The sequence below is a fragment of the Plecotus auritus genome (assembly GCF_963455305.1).
Source record: "Plecotus auritus genome assembly, chromosome: 9".
NCBI lineage: Eukaryota > Metazoa > Chordata > Mammalia > Chiroptera > Vespertilionidae > Plecotus > Plecotus auritus.
The window spans coordinates 46,297,192-46,320,807 of NC_137783.1; the positions used below are offsets into that span (position 1 = coordinate 46,297,192).

The following is a 23,616-nucleotide window of genomic DNA, read 5'->3' on the forward strand; positions in this document are numbered from 1 at the left end:
TGATGTAAGGAAAATATATTTTAATCGGAATCACCAAAGGAGAGGACAGAAAAGCAAAGAAGTATTTGAAGACAATGGCTGAAATGTTTACAAATTAGATGAAAACTATAAACCTACAGATACAAAATGTTCAAACAACTTCAAGACAAAAAACATGAAGAACACTACATCAAGGCACATAGTAAAACAAAACAAAAAAACCCAACGTGCCAAAAACTACATCACTGGTTGTGTACCTAGAATGATTCCTCCTCCCACGCCCCTCCTCTCCCTCCTGGCCGGGGCACATTTGGCAAATCCTGAAGACACATTTGGTTGCCGCATCTGGGAGAAGGGAGAGGGTATGCCACTGGCATCTACTGCGTAGAGGCCAGGAATGTTGCTAAACATGCTACAATGCACATGTACAGCTCTCACAAGAATGAATTGCCCTGCCCAAACATTAGTAGTACTAACGTTGAGAAACACTAAAGGCACATAATAATTAAAATGCTTAAAACCAGTGATAAAAAGAAAATCTTAAAATCATATCCTTATTATATTTTCTCATTCCTGACAAAAACAGAAAGTATTTGACATCATAATACTAAACACATTTATAAACTACTATGTTTATAAAACATGTTTAAGATAGGACCCAAGAACCAAAAAGTAAGGCTTCCAGAACTCACGGGCCAATGTGACTTTTTTTTTTTTTTTAATATATTTTATTGATTTTTTACAGAGAGGAAAGGAGAGGGATAGAGAGTTAGAAACATCGATGAGAGAGAAACATCGATCAGCTGCCTCCTGCACACCTCCTACTGGGGATGTGCCCGCAACCAAGTTACGTGCCCTTGACCGGAATTGAACCCGGGACCTTTCAGTCCGCAGGCCGACGCTCTATCCACTGAGCCAAACCGGTTTTGGCGTGACTTTTTTTTTTAAACCTGCTTTTAAATGGTTCATTTAAGGGAGCTATAATACATGCCAGGTTTTCTGAAGGTTCTGCTTTGTAATCCTTCTGTGTAAGTTAAAATCTCATTTCAGCTCAACAAACATTTACAAGGACTACTTCCACAGTACATATCATACAGCAATGCAATTTTCCAAGTTAGTCACTTCATTTAATGTAGTACTCTTTCTGCCACATCATGCCTATTTAATTTTAATTCTATCTTAAGTCACAAAAATGATTTTAAAATCCATACCAATTCTGCTAGGTTCTGTTGTTGTTTTTTAAAAGAAACTCAACTGAGGATATGCTTTTATTGACTTGAGAGGGAGAGAGAGAGGGAGAGGGAGAGGGAGAGGGAGAGGGAGAGGGAGAGGGAGAGGGAGAGAGAAACATTGACTTGGGAATGAAACATCAATCTGTTGCCTCCTATAGTGCCCAGACCGGGGTTCAGATCAGGGATTGAACCCGCAGTCTGGGTATGTGCCCTGAAAGGAATCGAACCCATGACCTTTTGGTGTATGGGATGATGTTCCAACCAACTGAGCCACACTGGCCAGGGCTCTGTTAGGTATTTTTAATGTCAAGATTTTTGGATCTTTTAAAGCTGAGGTACATTTATACAATGGAATAGTACTTGGCCATAATAAAAAAGGAAATCTTACCCTTTGCAACAGCATGGATGAACCTGGAGAGTATTATGCTAAGTGAAATAAGCCAGTCAGAGAAAGACAAGTACCATATGATTTCACTCATATGGAATCTAGTGAACTGAAAAGCAAAGACACATTCATAGAAAGAGAACAGGCTGACAGCTGTTTAGGTTTCTTGGGGGGGAATGTGTGGAGGGAGTTGGAGGTATTCAACAATAAAGAAAAAAAAAGAGAGAAAAGCCCAGCTGGTGTGGCTCAGTGGTTGAATGTTGACCAATGAACCAAGAGGTCACTGGTTCAATTCCCAGTTAGGGCACATGTAGGGGGTATGCAGGAGGCAGCCCATTGATGTTTATCTCTCATCAATGTTTCTATCTCTCTATCCCTCTCCCTTCCTCTCTCTCTAAAAAGAATAAAAACATATTTTTAAAAAGAGAGGAAAAAAAACCCTCATGGACACAAACTACAGTGTGATTGTTGGGGGAAAACGGGTGTGGGGAGGTGGAGAGGGTATAGTTAGGATAAATAGTGATGGAAGGAGACTTGACTTGGGGTGGTGAACACACAATAAGTGTACAGATGATGTGTTGTGGAATTGTGCACTTGAGACCTTTATAATTTTGTTAACCAGTGTCACTCCAATAAATTCAATAAAAAAGGGAAAAATAAAATAAAATTAGATATGAAATAACATGTTGTGACATGATATCCTATATAATAAAAGAGTAATATGCAAATTAACCACCACTCCACTACACCCACAAGCCACGCCCACATGCCACGCCCACCAGCCAATCAGGAGCGAATATGCAAATAAACCCAACCAAGATGGCTACGGCCACAGAGAGCAGGAGGGAGGCTTGGGTTTCCCCGGCAATGGAGGAAGCCAAGCTTTCTGCACACCCTGGCCGGCCTAGGCCTCCACTCAAGGCTACAAAGTCTCAATGATAGAAGATACATAAATCCAAAGAGAAATGGCGGCAGCCACGGAGCTGGAAAGAGCAGGAGGCTAGAGTTGCCCCCGGTGATGGAGGAAGCCAAGCTTTCCACCTGCCCTGGCCGGCCCAGGCCTCCGCTTAAGGCTACAAAGTTTCAATTATAGAAGATACATAAATCCAAAAAAAATGGCTGCCGCCTCGGAGCAAGCAGAAGGCTTGGCTCCGCTCCAGGCTACAAAGTTTCAATTGTAGAAGATAAATAAACCCCAGATCCCAGGGCCTCCGCTTGGGTCGCCAGGGGGTGTGGCCAGCCTGCAAACCACCACAGGCCCCTCGCCCAGGCCCCCTCATGCCCCAAGGGAACCCCCACCCTGATCCGGGACACCCTTCAGGGCAAACCATCTGGCCCCCACCCGTGCACCAGGCCTCTATCCTATCTAATAAAAGAGTAATATGCAGATTGACCATCACTCCCCAACACACAAGATGGCTGCCCCCATGTGGTCAAAGATCCTGTCACCATGTGGACTCAAGATGGCCACCACAAGATGGCCAGCAAGGGAGGGCAGTTGGGGGGGACCAGGCCTGCAAGGGAGGGCAGTTGTGGGTGATCAGGTCAGCAGGGGAGGGCAGTTGGGAGGGACCAGGCCTGCAAGGGAGGGAAATAGGGGGCAACCAGGCCTGGAGGGGAGGGCAGTTAGGGGTGACCAAGCCGGCAGAGGAGGGAAGTTGGGGGCGACCAGGCATGCAGGGAAAGGCAGTTGGGAGGGACCCAGGCCTGCAGGGAGAGCAGTTGGGAGGGGCCAGGCCTGTAGGGGAGGGCAGTTAGGGGTGACCAGGCCTGCAGGGGAGGGCAGTTGGGGGGGACCCAGGCCTGCAGGGGAGAGCAGTTGGGGGGGGGGCAGGCCTGTAGGGGAGGGCAGTTAGGGGCAAACAGGCTGGCAGGGGAGCAGTTAGGCATCAATCAGGCTGTCACGGGAGTGGTTAGGGGGTGATCAGGCTGGCAGGCAGAAGCGGTTAGGGGCAATCAGGAAGGCAGGCAGGTGAGCAGTTGGGAGCCAGTAGTCCTGGATTGTGAGAGGGATGTCCGACTGCCCGTTTAGGCCCGATCCCGCTGGCCATCTTGGGGGGTCATCTTGGAGGGGTCCCAGATTGGAGAGGGTGCAGGCTGGGCTGAGGGACACCCCCCTCCCCCATGCACGAAATTTGTGCACCAGGCCTCCAGTCAAGAATAAAAATCCAGACAAATTGCAAACATACCAAATACTATGCACTGAACTAGGCACTTCTTTTTGCTGTTTTTTTTGTTAATCCTCACCCGAGGATATTTTTCCATTGATTTTTTTAGAGAGTGGAAGGGAGGAAGAGAGGTAGAGAGAAAAACAAAACAAAACAAAAAACCACCGATGCGAGAGACACATCAATTGTCGAGGTGGGGATTGAAACCTGCAACCCAGGACGTGCCCTTGACTGGGCATCAAACCCGAGACCCTTTAGTGCATGAGCTGATGCTATAACCATTGAGCAATACCAGCCAGGGCTGAACTAGGAACTATTTCTATTCATGTTCCCCAAATCCTCAAATAAATAATTTGGGTTTGGTATTACTGCCCTCTTCATTTTACAGACAAAACAGAGGAACAAGTTCACTGACTTGCTCCTAATCACAAAGCTAAGAATTGGTGAGGCCAGGATCTGAACTGAAGCCTGTTTTGAAAACCCATGCCCTTAAAATAATAACTAACACTACACATTTAAGATCACACATGCATTTTTAGTGGGTTTACTATTTTGAATCTTCATAACAAATCAATGTATATTTACAATGCTAGAGCACTGGTCTACCACATGAATTTATTCAGACACTTTGGTACCCCACAGACAGGTGGGGTAAGGCATCCTAGACTATATTTCTTCATTTTCCTGTCAATCAGAGGGAAAAAGGATAAAAGTGGTCACAGCCATGACAAGAACTATACAAGTCATTTATTAAAAACTGTCTTATAGTTTCATATTTATAGATGACTAGCTTAGAGAAGGGAAGGAAAGGGTGGTTATTTTTGTTTGATATGTCCCAGATGGAAAAAAACTGGGAATCCCCTCTTTTCAACATGCAAACCAGATCTCTTTGGTTCAATTTAGGTTTGTTTGTTTCAACACTGGCTTAATATGAACATTGGGAAGTAATTTCAATTTTAGGTAAATTTTATTAGAGTGTACACAAAGAGCTAGAAACATACATTTTGTTTAGTTTTTCTTAATAGTTAAAAAAAATCACACTAAAGGGAAGTAAAATTAAGTAATACATAGAGCCCGGCCAGTGTGACTCAGGGGTTGAGCGCCAACCCATGAACCAAGAGGTCATGGTTCGATTCCCCATTAGAGCACATGCCCGGGTTGCAGTCTTGATCCTCAGTGAGGGGGCGTGCAGGAGGCAGCAGGACGATGATTCTCTCTCATCATTGATGTTTCTATCTCTCTCTCTCTCTATCTCCCTTCCTCTCTCTGAAATAAAAACATATATATACATACATACATACATGTGTATATATATACACACACATGTATGTATGCATGTATGTATGTATATATATATAAAATACAATACATAAAGCATACTGATCAACAAAATTGTTTAGCTTAAAAAAATCAGAAATTCATCAATGCTCTAAATGAGTCAAACTTGAGTTTTGTGTCTTAAATAGTAATCCTCAAGATTAAAAAGAATATTAAACACAATTAGAACAACTGAACCAATTTTCTTCTTTAGTGGGAGAAATAATAGTCAATATGTGTTTTACTGGGGAAGTTGGAACATTAACAAAGGTTATATAGGAGCAGGCAACAGAATACAGAGCTTCAAACAGTTAAAGGTAGCTATAACTTCATAATTGCCTTTTTAAAAAAAAAAAAAAAAACTTTACCTGAATACTTTAGTTTTTTTCTTTTTCGAGTGGTTCTATACCCAAGTTACAGAGAATTCCAGAGAAGTGAAATTTTATGTAACATAATCAATTAACTTTATGAACATGTCTTGTTCTGCCCTCCAATCAATCAAATTCTTTTTATAGTCCTGGTGCTCCCTATAAACAAAACACACACACACACACACACACACACACACACAAGGAAAAGTTTATACTTACTAGAAAGAACAGTTGTAAGGAAAATGTAGTCTGAAAAGGATATGAGTCCACATTCTCCAAGGGTGTAAAATATACTGCCTTCATCAGCAAATTTTTCTCGTTCCTGGGCAATTTTCTATTAAATATATGGGTCCCAGCAAAAGATAAAAAGAAGATACAGTAGAATGAGAACATAAATAGTTAAAGGTGAATAATCATTTATCTGACAGTTTTATGGTATTTATCATAAGCATATTTCTGATGGCCATTCCAAATTAATGGATCCTTTACAGTTTTCAAGATGATGAAAATTATAAGACAAAAGATAATTTTGTTTGCTTCAATACTGGCTCAATATGAACATTGCAAAATAATTTCAATTTTATGAACTCTTGCCATTTAGCATATACAGACCCAGTTCAGGGTTAATTTTGTTTCTTAGTTTTAAAAACAATCCATCTTCTTCTATAGAAGTATATGAAAAAAAAATTAAAACAAATAAAAAAACTAAAGTGAAGTCAGTTTCAATTTACTAAGAAACTATACTATTAGTGATTAAAAATGAAGAGGTAAGCAACCAAGCCTGACATAAATGTTCAGAAAATTAATTTCTGAAATACTAATTTTAATTTTTCCTTATGACCCCAAGAATCTTAGTTTCGGAATGTAGATGAGCTTGCAGAGTAAACAGCATCTCTAAAATACATGCACGCCAAGCTTTAGACATCAGTTTATTTCATTATATTTATTGTTACCTTGGTGGAAGCTCTTAATTTCAGCTATTTGATGAAATTCTCCTAAAACGCAGCTATTACTCAAAGAGAGTTAATTACCAGCTTCAGTAATAGTCTGTCTGGCAAGTGGTCTCTTCCTGGATGCTTAAGCAAAGCTACTCCATTTTCTGAATTCCTAGCTGAATTATAAACTTAATAGTAACATTGGAGATATTTTCAAAAACTGAAAAGGATCCAATAAAGTGTTAAGACTTGTAACTCATTTCCATAAGTTCTGGGCCAACCAAAGATATTTAAGGAATTATTCTGGTGCCAAAAAAAAAAAAAAAAGGTAAGACGAGGTTTCAAGAACCCAAAGCAACAAAGTACGATCAAAGTAATAATGTCATGCAAGTGCAAAATGATAAGCAGCATTGCAAACATAACCTTGGGAGAAATATCATGAAAACAAAACCAACAAGCACCACCACACCAGCATCCAGATACACACTATCCGATAGGTTACCTCTGTCTAGTGAAGATCCCATCATATACCACAAAGGAAAGAAAACTAGTTAACCAATTGAAAACACAAGTTCCAAGTGAATTACCATGATCTTCTTAGTAAACCCACTGATAGCCTTTACTGAATGTTTGTTGATATGAAACAAGTAACCAGAGAAAGGTTAAAATCCATAGTTGAATGTCAACAAAACAGTACCAGGTTTTGATGGCAGATCCCACTTAGGAAAGGGCTTCTCTGACTCATTTATGATGGACAGAAAGTATGGTCCTGCTTGGCAGCATTTAGAGATTATTTCTTTGAGCCAACAACAAAAATGAGCACATAGCCCAATCTGCTCAAATTAAGGTTAGATCTCATACCATACTGGACCTTCTACCAAGAGATTAAACACAAATTACAGTAAAAAAAAATACTGCTGGATGAAAACAGGACCAACAAAGCCTTTCACAGGGAAGGTAATATTTTAATTTCTCAAAATAAAGGAAGTAATTTTTTTACAATATTCAAGATACTGCAAAAACAAAGCATATGAATAAGAAGAAATATACATAATGAAAATCGTATTCCAAAGTTATACCATTACTAGGCAGAACAATAAATGTGTACAGAAGCTGAGTACTTCATATTATGTAATAATCTTATGGAGAGAATGCTGTAAGCAAATAAAAATAAATAACATATTGGGATCCAGAAGTTGAGAAACAAAGACAAAAATCAAAGAGCAGAGGCAGCTAAGTAACAGAAGCATATCTAACATTATTTTTCTAAAAATCATCTAGACAATGCTGCTACTCAGAAGATACAGAAAGACAAATCTAGTTTTGTTGGTAACTTTCAATTTTGATACAATTTCAACTCAGAAAAGTAGAAAGACCCATATAGGAACTCTGTATCCTTTCTACTCAGATTCACCTATAGCTTACACATTACCCTATTTGTTTTATCATTTTATATAGACATATATTTTCTTTTGCACTATTTTGAAAGTTGAAGTTATATTACACTTAACACTTAAATACTTCAGTATATATTTCCAACAAAGACATTCTCTTACATACCACAGTATAAATTTAATAAAACCAGGATACCTAATACATACTATTACCTAATCCACAGTCTACTTTCAAATTTAGTCAACTCTCCCAATTAATTTCCTTTATAGCTATTTCCCCCAGCCCAGGATGTAATACACTATTATGAATGACATTTAGTTGTCACGCCTTTTTAATATCCATTAATCCAGAACAGCTTTCTTTTCCTTCCTTTTTTTTCTTTTTCCCTTTGGAGGCTTACTTTTTATTGTGATAAAATTCACTTTTTTAACCATATAAGATGGTGTGGCTTCTTTCAAATAACATGCTTTCTAGGTTCATTCATGTTGTAGCATCAATCAGTATTTCTTTTTATTGCCAAATAGTGTGTGTATGTGTGTGAGCGTGTATCAAATTTGTTTACCCGTTCATCCAATGAAGGATATTTGGGTTGTTTTCACCTAGGACTACAATGCACATTGTACAAATATTTGTTTATCTGCTTTCAATTATTTGGTGTATATGCCTTAGGAATGAATCTTGCACTCTCAGAAGGCAAAATGACTAAAGTCCTAGCCAACATTTCACTGCATCCTCATAAAAAAACCTGAGCCAGAACCATCAAGCCAAACTCCTTATTCACAGAAAGCACAAGAGACAAGTAATGATTATTACTGTTTTAAGCCACTAAACTTCGGATTTTCTTTTAGAAGACTTATAATTATAGATTTTACATTTAGGCCTGTAATCCATTTCAAGTCAATTTTGTATATAGTGACATAGAGGTAAGGTTTATTTTTTAAAAATATGGACATAATGTAGTTTCTAAACCATTTGCTCAAAATCAATTGACCGGATAAGGATGGATCTACTCTTCTATTATGTTCTCTGATTTGAGTGGCCCATTTTCTTTGGAAGGTCTTTTGATTATTAGCAAACTATATGATTATTTTTCAAAGTATAAATAAACATGGAATTATTAAATGGTTTTTAAAAGGCAGCTTGAGAGACTCTACATGAGATCCATTTGGGGTCATGGTTTAGGCCTAGTCATCCCTACCACTAGGACCATTATAAAGTTTGCAGAGATGATAAAGATGTCATGGAACAGACATTCAATTGTATGTTAATTGAGAACTGCTATAGGAATATATCTCCAGGGGCTATATTATAATGACACTTTACAATGCTGAGTCAATTAGTGTGATATTCCCCAGGAAGGTACCCCCTCCTCTATTGCATTAAATGAGATATGTCCATATTTGCAACCCTCAGACCTCTAAAGGATAAAATATTCTGTTTGTGTGGTTACATATGAGACCTCTGCTGTACTAAGAATGATAGGGAGCAAGAGAGACCAAGAGAATGCCAAATTGATGTAAGAAAATATTGAAGAAGATAGCTAGAAGGAAAGAAATAGAAGAAAAAAGGACCATGGGAAGGTGAACAAAAAAGAGAAAGCTGTGACCAGAGAGGAATAAAAAGTATCCAAGTTAGGAAAAATTGAGGAAAGAGAAAGCATGTGTGCATATGTATGCACAAGTGTTTGAGAGAAAGAACAGAGAATGTGTGTGTTCTGCAGTAGCTCCTTAAAAATGAGAAAGATGTTTAAAGAGAATGTTAAAATTTGTCATGCTTTGCGACGTGCCCTGTGCAATACAATCTTCTAAGTGTTTAGAGTAAAGGTCTATATTGTTCTTTCATGCTTTTGGAGCTGGGGTTGGGGTACAAGGAAAGAGAGAGAAAAGTTACATATATGCTTTCCAAGATATCCACTTGTCAAAGAGTGGTTCAAAGAGTGGTTCAGGTATAGTTAAATTTATACAGGGGTGACCAAAAATAGGTTAATATTAATAATACAAGAATAAATAATAATACAAGAATAAACTGATTTGCATACTCACAACTATAAACCTACTTTTGCCAACTTCTGTACATCTAATTTATTAACTCTAAGAATTTATAAGTGAGTTGTTGAGTATCCAAAATTCCAAAGACAATTCTTATAAAATTCATAACATATATTAATTACAAACACCAAAATTGTTAAAAAACCAGCTGAATTATATAAATGGTATTGGCTGAACAAGAATGATATTAGAGCCCAGCTGGTATGGCTCAGTGGTTGAGTATTGAACTATGAACCAGGAGGTCACGATTCAATTCCTGGGTTGGACACATGCCCGGGTTGTGGATTCAGTCCCCAGTGGGGGACCTGCAGGAGGCAGCTGATCAGTGATTCTCTCTCATCATTGATGTTTCTCTCTCTCTCCCTCTCCCTTTCCCTTCCTTTCTGAAATCAATAAAAAAATAAGTAAAAAAAAACCTGTCACAAAAGCATAAAATTCAATCCTTCAAATTATTTAAAGCTAGGAGGACAATCAAATAAATATGTCAAAATTTGGGAGGAAATGGGAGTTACTAGAAAACTAATTTTTAGACTATTTTATGTTTTACGGCTGCTTCTTAGCTGGTCTTTTTAAATAAAAGGCCTGGCTGTACCATAAATTTTACTGTTAGATCAACTAGCCATGGCAAATAGGGAATCTGAAAATATTGATATTTGAGTTTGATAATGAATAAAGCTCCAAAGAATGGTAAAAATGGGAAATCAAGATTCAAGGAAGGAAAAGTGGAGGGGAGGTTTTCAGTTTTCTTACTCCAAAATCTCATCCATGTTTAATTTTGCAAATTGAGAATGTCAAGTAAAATGTTCCTTCACTTAACTTTTGGGTAATGTTTAATCTTTGACTAAATTTTAAGTCATTTCTTTCCTAAGCCAATATCATTTATATACTTCAGAGGTGATACGGAGGCACAGTCCAAAGAAAACAATGCTCCTTAACAGATTGGTAATAATGTTCATCTTCTCTGTCTCAGAAGTGGTTATTTATATAATTTTGTTATTAATGAACATTTATATTAATATGTATTTTTACTAGGAAATCTAACATAAGAATTTAAATTTAATTCAATATACATAATAAATTAAATATAAATAACAAATCGACAAATGAAAAGGAACAAGTTTATATAAAAGTAAAAGAAAATATATTCCAATTCTATTGTAAGGGCACATAATGTGAGATTAAGTAATATATTAATATATCAGTTCAGTAAAAAAAACACAATAGTTGTAATAAGGGTCTATGAGAAACTTGTTTCATAATGAAGTTCCTGAGGTAAGATTCTAACATTACACCAGTATACCAGGTATATGCTGAAAATTAAACAGAACTAGGTATTTTAAAAAGAGATTGTAATAAGTTACAGAGGTATTTTTAAATGCACTTTATAAGTTACATATCAAACTTTATTCCAATCACGTGAATCTCTGAAATTAAGGCTGTGAAAGCAGAATGCAGGTTAACTGAACAGAATAATATTTCTATTCAATTTACTGACAAGTGTTACCCCCTTTTGGAGAACAAAGTTATGTGAAATATTTTAAAGCAATATGCTCACTGACTTAAATAAATTGAAGTTAAACTATTTTACTGTCCATTTACATAACTTAGTCTTTGATCTATTTGTTTCAAATTTGAAATATACCTATAACACTAAAACATTCCAATTACTGACCTCAAGTAAAGGCAAATGAATAAATAATCTCATAAGAGTATTGGTATTGATCTTAATTGCACCATGTCCTGAATCTTTTTATTTTTTAGAAAAGCAGAAAGACAAGAGTAAACTAGAGCAAATCATAACCTGTACATGTGTAATTGCTACACCTCTCAGTGAGTCTATAATCTGAACTGTTTTACCAGATGGCTTTGTTGCTAAAGCATTCACTCTCTCATTTCTGACCAATCACATAAACTTATAAAACATCTGTTTAAAGTTGCAGATGCCTTTAGGAGCTCTGGGACTGGGATTTCCAGATATGATTCAAACTCCTTAATACTGTGCTCAAACAGTAAATCTTGTTACAGGGTTGATCAAAATAGGGGCAATAATTTTGCCTTCTGGGATTCAACTGGATGAAGCCAAAGAGAAAAAAAAAAATCTTATCTAGGAGTTTAATGTCATTATTTATTCTAAATAAGACCCACTTTTCAAGTTCTATAGTCCAAAATAAACTTTTTCAATCAAACAGAAGTTGATAGACTATGATAGTAAAATTGGTGCTACTGCCTGGCCAGTGTTCTCAGTGGTTGAGCATTAACCCTTGCACCAAGAAGTCTCTGGTTTGATTTCCGGTCAGGGTACATGCCCAGGTTGTGGGCTTGATCCCCAGTAGGGGACATGTAGGAAGCAGCCGATTGATGATGTTTCTCTCTCATAGACGTTTCTATCTTTCTCTCCCTCTCCCTTCCTCTTTCTCTAAAATAAATAAAAACGTACTTTAAAATAGGTGCCACCATATAATCTAGAACCTTAAAATATTCCTAGGATATAATTTAAATTAAGAGGTCATCCTTTATGAGACTGAAATAATTGGACTGTTTTAATATTAACATTTCTCTATATTGCTGAAATACATTCCAAAGTCTCTCTAAATCCTTCAAGAAATATATAAAGTTGTATTTCAAAGACAAATTAATGATAATAATATACTTCTTCCAGAAAATACAATTTTGGCATATAATTTCCAAATAATAAATAGTTGGGGCAGGGAGGGCTAGAATATTAGAAAAGAGGAAATTCAACAGTTTTCCCATGCAATTAATGCTCATACATCGTTATTTAGTTGGTACACAGACAGATGCCAAAGCCTTAGTAAGCTACTGATCTTAAACAATCACACTATTCCAAATAAAAAATAAAATGTTGCACAGTTAATATGTGTTATTCTCTTTCCCATCACATATATGAATTTGCAGGAAGGTAGATTTGGGGATATGTCATATAAAAATTAAAGCAAGACATTTATAATTTGGAATAGTTTATGATTTCTTCTTCTCCTAACTCAGAGTTTCCAATCTTTTCAGAGATAATATTGCTTTAGCAACAAACAAACATAAATTACTGTGCAACAAAATGTGGAAGGTGAATGCTTAAGATACTATAAGCCTCACTCTGCCAGAAAGCCATTCTCTTTTCAGTCCCAATTATAACCACTCTAATAGCTCTGAGCACTATTCCAAATGCCTAGAATGCAAATGCTTTTCTATTTCATTACCTACATGGCTGTAGAAAAAAATGAATATAAATGAAGATGCTTAAAAAAAACAGTGGCAGAAGATTTGATTAAAGGTATGATAAAAATTCGAGAGTCCACTGGAACAGCATTAACTTCAAGGAAATTATACAACTATATTGAAGTGATTTATTTCAGGTCTCAGTATCTGATGAGGTATTTATTATTAAAGCCCTAGAAGGAGAAAATCACCAATTCTACCACATTAAGCCTGCACACTTGCTTCAAAGTGTGCACATTCTTTCTCTGGGTGAAAGAATTGATGTTTTACCATTATTGATCATCTGTTACCTGATCTAAAAATTAATTTTGAACTTTGGTCACTCAAATCAATCAGTGCTGAAAAGAACTGTCCTGAACTCAGCAGCAGTCATGTTGTTGGTAACATGGTTTACAAAAGGCTTCCCTATCACTTCATGAAAAAATAACCTCAGACCAGTTTTGAAAAATATGTTAATATAGTATTTCATCTTCTCCCATTTGGAAAAAATATTATAAAAATGCATCATAAGAATAAAAATAAAAAGTTTCACTCTGAGGATCACCATTCACACCCTTGATTTACACTGTTCTAGTAACTATTGTCCCTCAGGAAACCCTTTATTTGAAGATTCCTAAATCATTTTGAAATCAAACATTTATAGATATCCCTTAAACACCACTGACCTTTAAGATATATCAAGAATTAAAAAATTATAGTTTGCATTTCTTTGTCAGGCACTGTGCTAAGCACTTGCATGAGCTCTTTTAGTCCTCACTGCAATTCTGAGGTAGGAGACACCATCAGCACTTTACAGATTAGAAAAGTGAGGCTTAGAGAAGTTAAATAAGTAGCTCAAGGTGACAAATGCTATGAAGTGGCAGGACAGATCATGGTCTGACTCCTGAACCTATGCCATGAAACATTACATGTTATAGTGTATCAAATACACAGAAATGTACCAGGTTTCTACATTGTTTGCAATTTCTGAAATTGTTAATGGGCACTGAATATATTTGGAGCAAAACACAGTTCACTATTGTAAAATATTAACTTTGGGGCTTAACTTGTATCAGCTCAGTTATCTTAAAAACAAAGTTTAGTTAATGATGTAGGTAAACATTATATTTTTACGCCTTGACTTGTTCAAATGTATATTCTAATCATTTTCACAATGAGTATCAGTTTAAGAATGTAATGGCTCTTTATACTCTTCTTCATTAACAAATCTTAGATTAACCTGTAATTGGAGAAGCTTTTGATTTAAATTTAAAACTTTTAAAAATGCATCATGGCAAAGACAAATATGCAAAGCAAGAACTCTCCTCACACATTCTCTGCAACCAAAGTACATCAGTAGATATTTAGGCTGAGAACCCATTTTTACCAGAATAGGATAAATTGCTTTGAGTAGCTTTCATAGAACTTTATTTGTGTAACTTTAAAACATGCTACAGTATTTCTGTTAAAATAAGAAAAAGGAAGTTAGCTTGGAACCAAGTCCTCTCATGTCAAAGTGAATTTCAAATCTTGTTTCATGACAAATAACAAAAAATGAAGGTGTTAGAAATGCAATGGTTAGTCATGTTCATGTTTTCAAATCAATAATGATAAGTCAAATGGGTTAAGCTGACCCCAAATTCAAACACAATAGAATATAAAATTAAAATGTAATAAAAGACATCATAAAAGAAGTCTGAATATTTGGGGCAACCAAGTAAATTATACCCTTCGTGGGAGCCCTTAATGGTTATATTGTTTCTTTTTTTCAACCTGAATAATCAAACACATGGGTTAAACAACAGACTTAAGTTAGTGGTAGAACTCAGAGACTGGAAAGAGACATTATGCATACTCCTTGCAGCAATACAGTAAGTATTTGATACTATTCATAAGCTGCATCTGAAGAGGCACTCTATGCTAACAGGAAAACAAAATGAATCCAGCCTTCCCACAGGCAATCGAAACAGCATGCAAAGGACAAATCCCTGTAAGGAAGCAAGCAAGAAAGCCCTCTGCTATGAAGTGGCTGCTCATTATCTTTGGAAGCTTTAAGGATTTATACCAATGTCACCAAAATGAGTGATATGTATAGAACCCAACAGAGATAAACAATTCCCCCACTACTAATTCTAAGAAAAAAGTTCATTATTTTTAATACATAAAGCTTACTAATAAGATATCCTTAAGAATACAGTAACACTTGATTTTGAATCCTTGATCAACAAAGAATATTACTTTCAATAGTCAAAGTTTAAAGAAGACTGGTGCTCTTTTGTCATCTATGGTCGCTGACTACTTAGTAATGCTATAGATTCCAGACTTCCAAGCACGTATCTATTCCCTCTTCTAACTTTCTAGGAAGGACACCTATCTGAATCAAGTCATTTTAAATCTTAAAGCCTTAAACCATACAATTGTCAAGTTTTTAGCTGCTCCTACAAACTGTTGTGCTGAATTAGAGAACAGGAAGTTGATTTCCTCAATCACAGGTGTTAGCATTCCATCTGATTTATGCTCCATAGCACTATGGTTGTGCTATAGCTATTCTAAAATAGAATCTCTGGGGTTACTAATACATTTTTTGGACATAATTATGTAAGTATTTGTTGATTTGTTTCACAATGCAGTTAAAGGCAAAAAGATAAGACAATCTATGCATTAATGATAGGATGACTGGTTTGGTGTTTGGTAATGGGACTACTAAAAATATATCCCATTTTAAAAACAAGAAAGCACATAAAAATGTTCTATAAAAATAAAGAGCACCCTATGATCTTCATTAATTATATCATTGTTTTAAACCAAAAGATATTCTAATTTGGTTTAGTTTATATTTTTATTAAGAAATGCAAGAGTTATGTTTTTTAAAAATGAATAAATTTTAATAATTTATAAGCTATAATTAAAGAGTCTAAACCCTCAAAGATCAATTTAAAAAGTACTTCTTACACATGTCCTTGAAATTCTCTTTTATCAGCCTACAATCTATCTATTCTTTTTTCATGGTTTTCTCCATATATTTTCTAGCTTTTACAAAGTTAAAGTTGTTGATTAGCTTAAAAAAACAAAATAATAAAGTCTTTCTAAATGTTCTGTTTCCCCTGAAGCCATTTTGAGCAAAGTGCAACTAAGCAACAGCTTATCTATATTTATTATGTAAGAAATTTTAAAAGAAAAAAACTTAATTTTTCACTTGAAGTTACTATTACAGTTCAATTAGGAACATGGCATCCCAACTAAGATTATTTAAATGATCCAATATACTGAATAACCCTCATATAATATAATGATTAAAATAGTTTGTTGACCTTTTGTGTGACACATAATGTTAAAACTTCCTTTTAAAATGGACTAGCCAAATTTTCCTGTCTTGGTTTTTTTTTTTTTTTAATGGTTTTATGAAGTTGTGATTATTTTGAGTGATGTTATAGTTGTAAGTACACACTGTGGAATGAACCTTATAAAGTTTATTACAATAAAGGTAAATAATCTTATAAATATAAATGAGAAAACCACTTCCTTTTAAATTATAGTAGGTACTATAGTCTCAAGGACTTACGCAGTGTTTGAACTGTCATATTAAAGAAAAAGTACATAAATTTAAAGTGAGAGCAATGAAATCATTCTCTGAAGGGAGTAGGGAAAGGACATGAGCATGCGCCAAACTGAACCTTTGTCCCTGAAGCATTACTATGGGTTTGGAACATTAACTAAGTTAAAGCACATGCTGTCAGTACCTGCCAGAAATCCTGATCAGAAGATGAGAAAAAGAAAAAAAAAATTGACATTGCTTGATTATATAAGCAAACTCCCATTTTGAATATATATATATATATATAAATGTCACAAAATATAACATATAAAGGACCAATTAAGATCTGCAATAAAATCACTGAACACCTGGAAATAGAAAATGAGGACCAATTTGCTAGGTACAATAAAACAAAAAGCAAAAACCGCAATAACATAATCTAACCTCCTAAAAGTTAAACATACAATTGTAGAAAAACTTCATATTACTATAAAAAGGAAACACACAAATAATTACCTGTATCTTAAAGAAAAGGGAAAGCAAACACTTCTTTTTTTCATGGATAGTCAAACCATTTCTTTAAGGTTTTCCATTTGGATGTCTCACTATCACCTTATGGATATAATATTTTTGAACTTCATGGCAAATTCGTTGCTTTACCATCCATATTAACATATAGGCAACCAAACTCAAATAAGTTCAGAGAATTAGTAATTACCCTAAGGATCAGTACAGATCTCCTACAAATTATGTTGCATTAAATAAAGTACTATTCACATCCCATCTTGAAGATTTGATGAAGCAGTTTAGGTTCGCTAATTTAGCTGAGTACCACTCTAAAATATCTTCAAATATCAAATAATTTTAAAGATTTTTTTTCAATACTTAAACTTCACTGGCTGTGAAATAAAATTTGACCTGAACTTATCATACTTCTTAAACCAAGCTTAGTAGCATGAAAAAAATTCTTGACTAAAAAAATATTGGCTTTTAGCAATTTACAAGCTTAAGGCTAGGTTTGGTATGACAGGGGTGAGATGAATCACTGTAAACACAGGACAGTTCAGATATGAGAAATCAAACAGAGGTCTCTCTTCAGTTCATGGACTAACTACTTAATCCCAGCCAATTGGTCATTACAGAGATAGCACAAGTAGATTTTTTATACCCGATCTAACTGGGAAGGAAAGAACCACAGAGAGAGTAATTACGCACAGGGTATGCTATTCCTGTAGCATTTCATACAAACCAAGAAAGAAGATTATATATATATATATATATATATATATATATATATATATATATATATATGATAGCCAACTCCATTCATAGATTGAATAAAATGCTCAAAGTCATGCAAAGTAGCTATAATTTGTAGAGCCAGGTACTTTACCCATTGTCCTGATTTCAGTGAGAAGGTAACTGGCACTGAGAGAGGGTGAGTAAGTAAATGGTCTCTTGCTGAAGGTAACCCATCAATTATATGGCAGAGTCCATATTTGAACACAGGATGGTCTATATCCAAAGTCACACTGTTTTCACCCTGTGCTATTTAGCATTCCATAATGTATTTTTCATCCTCAATTCAGCATACTGTAACATCTCTCAATCATTTACATTTAGTAAATACTGAGATTCTCAAAATAGAAATCCCTTGGAAAATATTTCAGACACTAAAGCCAGATTTTCTTAGGGCTGAGGTGTGTACAAAAGAACTAAAATTGCTAATTTGTAAGAAGAGAGAAAAATGAGAAACTATTTTAAAATAATTTAAAGACCTTGGATGGTAAAGAGGAAGAGGAAAAAATCTGAGACTAAAAAATAAAAGAGAAAATTGCAGCAGGTATCAAAGGATTTCTTAAAATGCTGAGTCAGTTTCTGCATTCACTGTTAATGTAATTACTTTCTAAACTTCTGCTTGTCTAAACACCGACTCTAATGAGTAGCACCATTCAAATGGTGCTACATCTGACACACAACTAATCAATATTTGAAAGAGCAAATAGTTTAGCTTATAGCTAAAACATTATTCTCTCTACCATCTTGATTACTATGAGCCAAGACCCAATTTTTCAAATACAGATGACAATGTTACTTAAGAGAGATGGCTTTAGTAATAATAAAAAAAAAAATAATAAAAGAACGAAAAGCATTTCTCAAAATGCCAATTGGTGTTTGTGGCATGTAAGAAAATAATGGAGCAAATAACAGAATAACAGTAAAGTTGAAATTCTGATTTCTACATTTAGTTATTAAAAATTATATACTTCTTATTTTCTTTCATTAAAATGAAACACTATGTGATTTTTCAGAGTAATTATGGGTTTCCAACTGTATTTTATCACAGCAGAAAAATTAATTTTAGCAGTCTTAGCAAAAAGAAGGTAAAAGAATAAGTTTTATTTTTTGCCCAAACAGCATTAAGGTAGTAAAGTGATTATCTGACAAGAGAAATTTCTATATAAACAAGTAGCTTAGATGTATGAAAGATGGCATAGCACAGTGCTTAAGATGGTGAATTTTGGAGCCAGACTACTAGTTTGGAATTCTGGTTCTACCACTTACTAGCTGTATGATCTTATTTCTTTAAAAAAAAGGTTAAGTTACTTTTTTTAAAACTTTTCTGTACTTTAATTTTTCATTTGTAAAATGATAATAAAAATAGTAAGCTACCTAAAAGAATAGTTGTGTAGATTAAACGAGTTATTACATGTAAGCACTTAGAACAGTGCGTGGCATACTAAGCACTCAAAAAGCCCTAACTCTTCTTTTTCATATTACTATTGGTAATAATCACCTCAAGAGACAAATAGAGTCAATCATTTGTCATTTAGAGATTACTTTAAGCTGGAAAAATAAAACACTGACAGCAATCAGTGAAGAGGTTAATGGTGTTTTTTAAAAAGGCTAAATCATTACCCCTAAAATAATACGTGACTATGAAATAATTGTGGAGAACTTCAGTCTTCAAGGAATTGAAGTACTTTATCCACTCTCTTGAAATCTGTTACAGTTTTTTTTAAAGCAAGAATGTCCCTATTATAAAAGAAAGAGAACATAAGTAGAATGGGATTGATGGGCAAATGAAAACATGGATCAAAAAAACATGGGAGCAAAAACAATAAAATTCTGCCTAGATATTCAGAATGAGCAATATTCATCTAGAATTTAGAGTTGACTGATTTAAAGTCTCTGTAAGCTAAAGGAGAGAGAAAGAGAAAGAGAGAGAGGAGAGAGAGCTAATTAACACTTCAGAATTCATAAGAACATCATAACCTGCTATATAAAGTTGAGCAGCAGTTCAAATAAATGTAAAGATTTATCAAATTTTGTCTCATGAGAATTTCAGTCTACTTTCTCCTAATTTACCACATTTTCTTGATCTGCACTAATTTTCACTCTTAGAAGACAGGAAATCCCTTATATAACTTACTATATGCATCAAGGAGTAATACTATACTTGACCTTATTCCAGACTCATATTTTATCTGTTATATGAAGCAAATAATCACAACTTGAATAAAGAACTAAGAGGAAAATGTGTGCCCACACTCCCTTCCGGGAATTAAGACTTACCCCTAAAGGGAACAGCATTTTAAAGTTCATTTATTAACATTTCAAAAATAACTTTTACCTAGTAAGCAATTAAAAGCATTCAGTTATATTAAAACTTTGATTTTTAACTATGGCTCCCATCTTTTTTTCTGCTGATTATCTTTTCTGTTATAAACACTATAATCAGTATTTCCCTTTGTAGCCTTTAACCATACTTTTATTTCTTTTACCTAAATGTGGACAATTTTTATTTTAATTTGATATAAAGAGTTTTCCTGTTCCATGTGAACAAATAATCTAGTATATATCACAAAGAAGATAGAAATAAAAACACTCGTTAATTCTTCCAAATTAGAGAGATTCTAAGGAGGCTGTAATTACAAATATTAAATAATCTCAATCTGGAGGCATCATTTCTGGAATGTTCAGGAGAGCTGGGGTAAAAAGGGAACTTGATAAGGAGGAAAGAATAAAAAATATACTTTCTGAAAAAGAAATACAAGGTGGAACGATAATGGGCAATTAGTTTCAATGAGCAATTACTTGTTACCTGAATAAAAGAGGGTGAACTTTAATGTTTTTAGATGAGAGAAGAGAATTACATTAAAACCTTGGAATATTGGTATTCTTAGCTAAGAAACAATTTTGCCTAGATGGTGAAGTTTCCTACTGTAACTTGAAAAAAACAACAACAAAAAACCATGGTGGTATCTGATATGGAGAGTTGTCTTTTATATGCAATAGAAATAGAAAATACAAAACATAATTTCCATATTTGGTATGCTGAGGAAAAAAAAAAAAAGGAGAGGTAAGAGAACCTGGAAAAGGGAGGGTATAAACCACACGAATAAAAGACAGCTACTAAATGATTAAATGAGAGAAATATTTGACAATTACATAATATAAAGGCTCCATTTAGAAATTATACTTTATTTCACAGGCCAATTATTAGATGATAAAAATTAAACACAGAAAAAATAGTTTTCATTAAAGAAATAATTCAAAATTCATGAAATAACTGTGTTAACAAAAGTAAAATGTATGAACATTGTGCATTGCTGGGGGAGAAGGGTTTTTTGTTTTTTTAAATCTAAACAAAACAAAAGCCAGACCATATTTTACAGTATACCATCTGCATAATGGTGTTGATATGCTATTTATAATGATTTTAAAATATCCATTAATAAAATATAAACTCTTTCCAGGTTTGAGATTTTTAACCTTTTAAATCTAGTCTGAACATTTAAAAAATATCACTTATCTACAAAATATATTCTTAAAACTAAAGGCCATTGACTATAGCTTCTTTATACATAGCCTGTGTTAGTAGATAGTTTTGAAATGCATAAATGATGCAAGTGCCAATAATAATGTATTTCATGACTTTTGTACAAACGAAATTGCCAGTATCCTTAGAGTAAGGGGACATTAACATAAGGTAGCGATGGGCTCTGGAAAATAATCCTCCCCAAAATTCAAAAGCTGCTTTATCAAATTCACTTTCAATGGCTATCAGTTGAAACCAGAATGTTTTATTTACATCTTAAGGGAATTCTATTTACTTCTAGTCAAACAGAATAGGAAAAAAGAGGATAGGTACTAAAGAAAGAAATAACTATCCAATTATTTGTCAATATCAGTTGGACCATTCTTTTCTACTTTGCTTTTGGAGATTGTACGAAATTCAAGTATAAATGAGAAAAGACCCCAGGAAAATAATACTATTTCTACATTTGCCTGCTTTCAATGACAAAAAGGCTAAAGTACAATTCAATTAGAAGGCAATTAAATAAGCTAGTGCTTCTCACTGGTCAAAAATTAAAACAAAGGGGAATAAGAGAATGAGAGTTAATATTCTTTCTCTAAGCAGTTCATAACTAGTTTATCTTCCAAGTTAAAATATAAAAAAAGAGAGAAAGTGATCCATTTAAAAATCAAAGCAAGTTTAAAAGGAAACTCCTCTAGGATATTAGATTTCTACTAAATTTCTGGCCATCATGTATGAAATTTACTATAATTACCACACAAATCTATTGTGTGTTGTTTTTTTTTTTTCAAAAATTCAATAATTGTTTTAGGATTTATATACTCTAGAAACTGCTACTTAAGAATTAAGATTTCCTGATTGAGACAACAAAAGAGTCATGAAGATGCAAAGGAAAATAAATAAGAAGACTGATAGTTAAATAAGTGTTGATCCTTATAGTTATTAAGCAAAGGCTTTTATGCATGGCAAAAATCCCTGGAGAAACCTCTAAAGTGATTAAACAATAAATTTTGCACTCTTCATTATAATTAAGGCTTGAAAACAGTACCAAAGCTACTTTCTTAGCTTCATCTGAAATAAAAGATAATTCATAAATTTTACTGTTCAAGTTGCACATATTCAACTCTTTGCATGTTTTCAGGTTTACGTATATACAATAGAGAATTGAATTCTCATGCTACTCTGGATTCTTTCAGTGACCAAAACAGTGATTTGTTAAATTGATTTTGCTTTAAGATATCACTGACTTAGTGAGTCATACCTCCAAGAAATATGCATTGACCAGTTGATTTCTCCCAAGTCATCAAACATTTACTGGTCACCTCCTATGTGCCATGCATATGTTGGACTCTCAGTTACACAAAAACAGAAAAGCCAGGGGCCCAACTTGCCAGAGACTCTGAAATCAGACCATGACATCAGTGTCTGCAAATAATCGCTAACATGGATATGGTACTTTGTCATACATAAAGCAGCCACCAAGGATCAGAGGGAAGATGTGGTTGTCACAAAGCAGAGCTAGACTCTGAACCTAGGTCTCCTAACAAAATGTTCAATGCCTTTTCTTTTTTTAAAATCACTGTTTCTCTTAGATTATGTGACCTTAAAAAGAAGATACAGAGGCACTGTGCCACCTGAATAGGAAAGGTAATTTTTAGGCTGGAAGCCTTGGCTGAGATCTCTCAATTCTTAAGTCAGCCACTCATTATTTCCACTTGCACAAAAGACCTTAGCACTTACATCTTCACCGTACCAGTATGTGGAGTTTACATAATGAAGCAGGATGGACACCTTCCTGCAAGATCAGTTGCTACTAACCCTGACCTCTACCCATCTAGACCCTTTTTTGTGATCCTGCCTTTTCCAGCCACTGCATGATTTTCCTCCTGATTTCCTTCACTTTAGGCTTTGTAGAACCACTCCTGGCTCTTTCTTCTTTCTTCCTCCTCTTTAAAATTGACCTTTTACTTTTCTTTCTGACCCTGTGTAATACGTTCTTTCTCTTTTTGGAGAATTCAGCCTGAAAGGGAAAAACATGTTTAACTAACTGCTTTGAGATAATAAAATTAAAAGTTTCATTTTCTATACTAAAGAATGATTTATTATAAATGATTTATTCCAGGCATAAAATAAAGAATTGAAAGTATAATGCAAACATATGTAAATTTGGGGTCTTCATAACTATTATAAAGGCACAAGGAAGGACTTCCCTAATT

General features: G+C 34.6%; 1 protein-coding gene across 3 annotated transcripts in view; it reads right to left on the reverse strand.

Moving 5' to 3' along the window:
- Nucleotides 1-23,616, reverse strand: part of MICU1 (mitochondrial calcium uptake 1) — a 205,594-nt gene that overhangs the window by 102,242 nt on the left and 79,736 nt on the right. For 2 of the 3 annotated variants that reach the window (XM_080642102.1, XM_080642103.1), the window contains exon 6: nt 5,672-5,786. In XM_080642102.1, the coding sequence (XP_080498228.1) occupies nt 5,672-5,786 (115 nt within the window). Of the gene's footprint in view, nt 1-5,671; nt 5,787-23,258; nt 23,421-23,616 lie in introns of all 3 variants that reach the window. The other variant, XM_080642101.1, reaches the window with a different exon arrangement.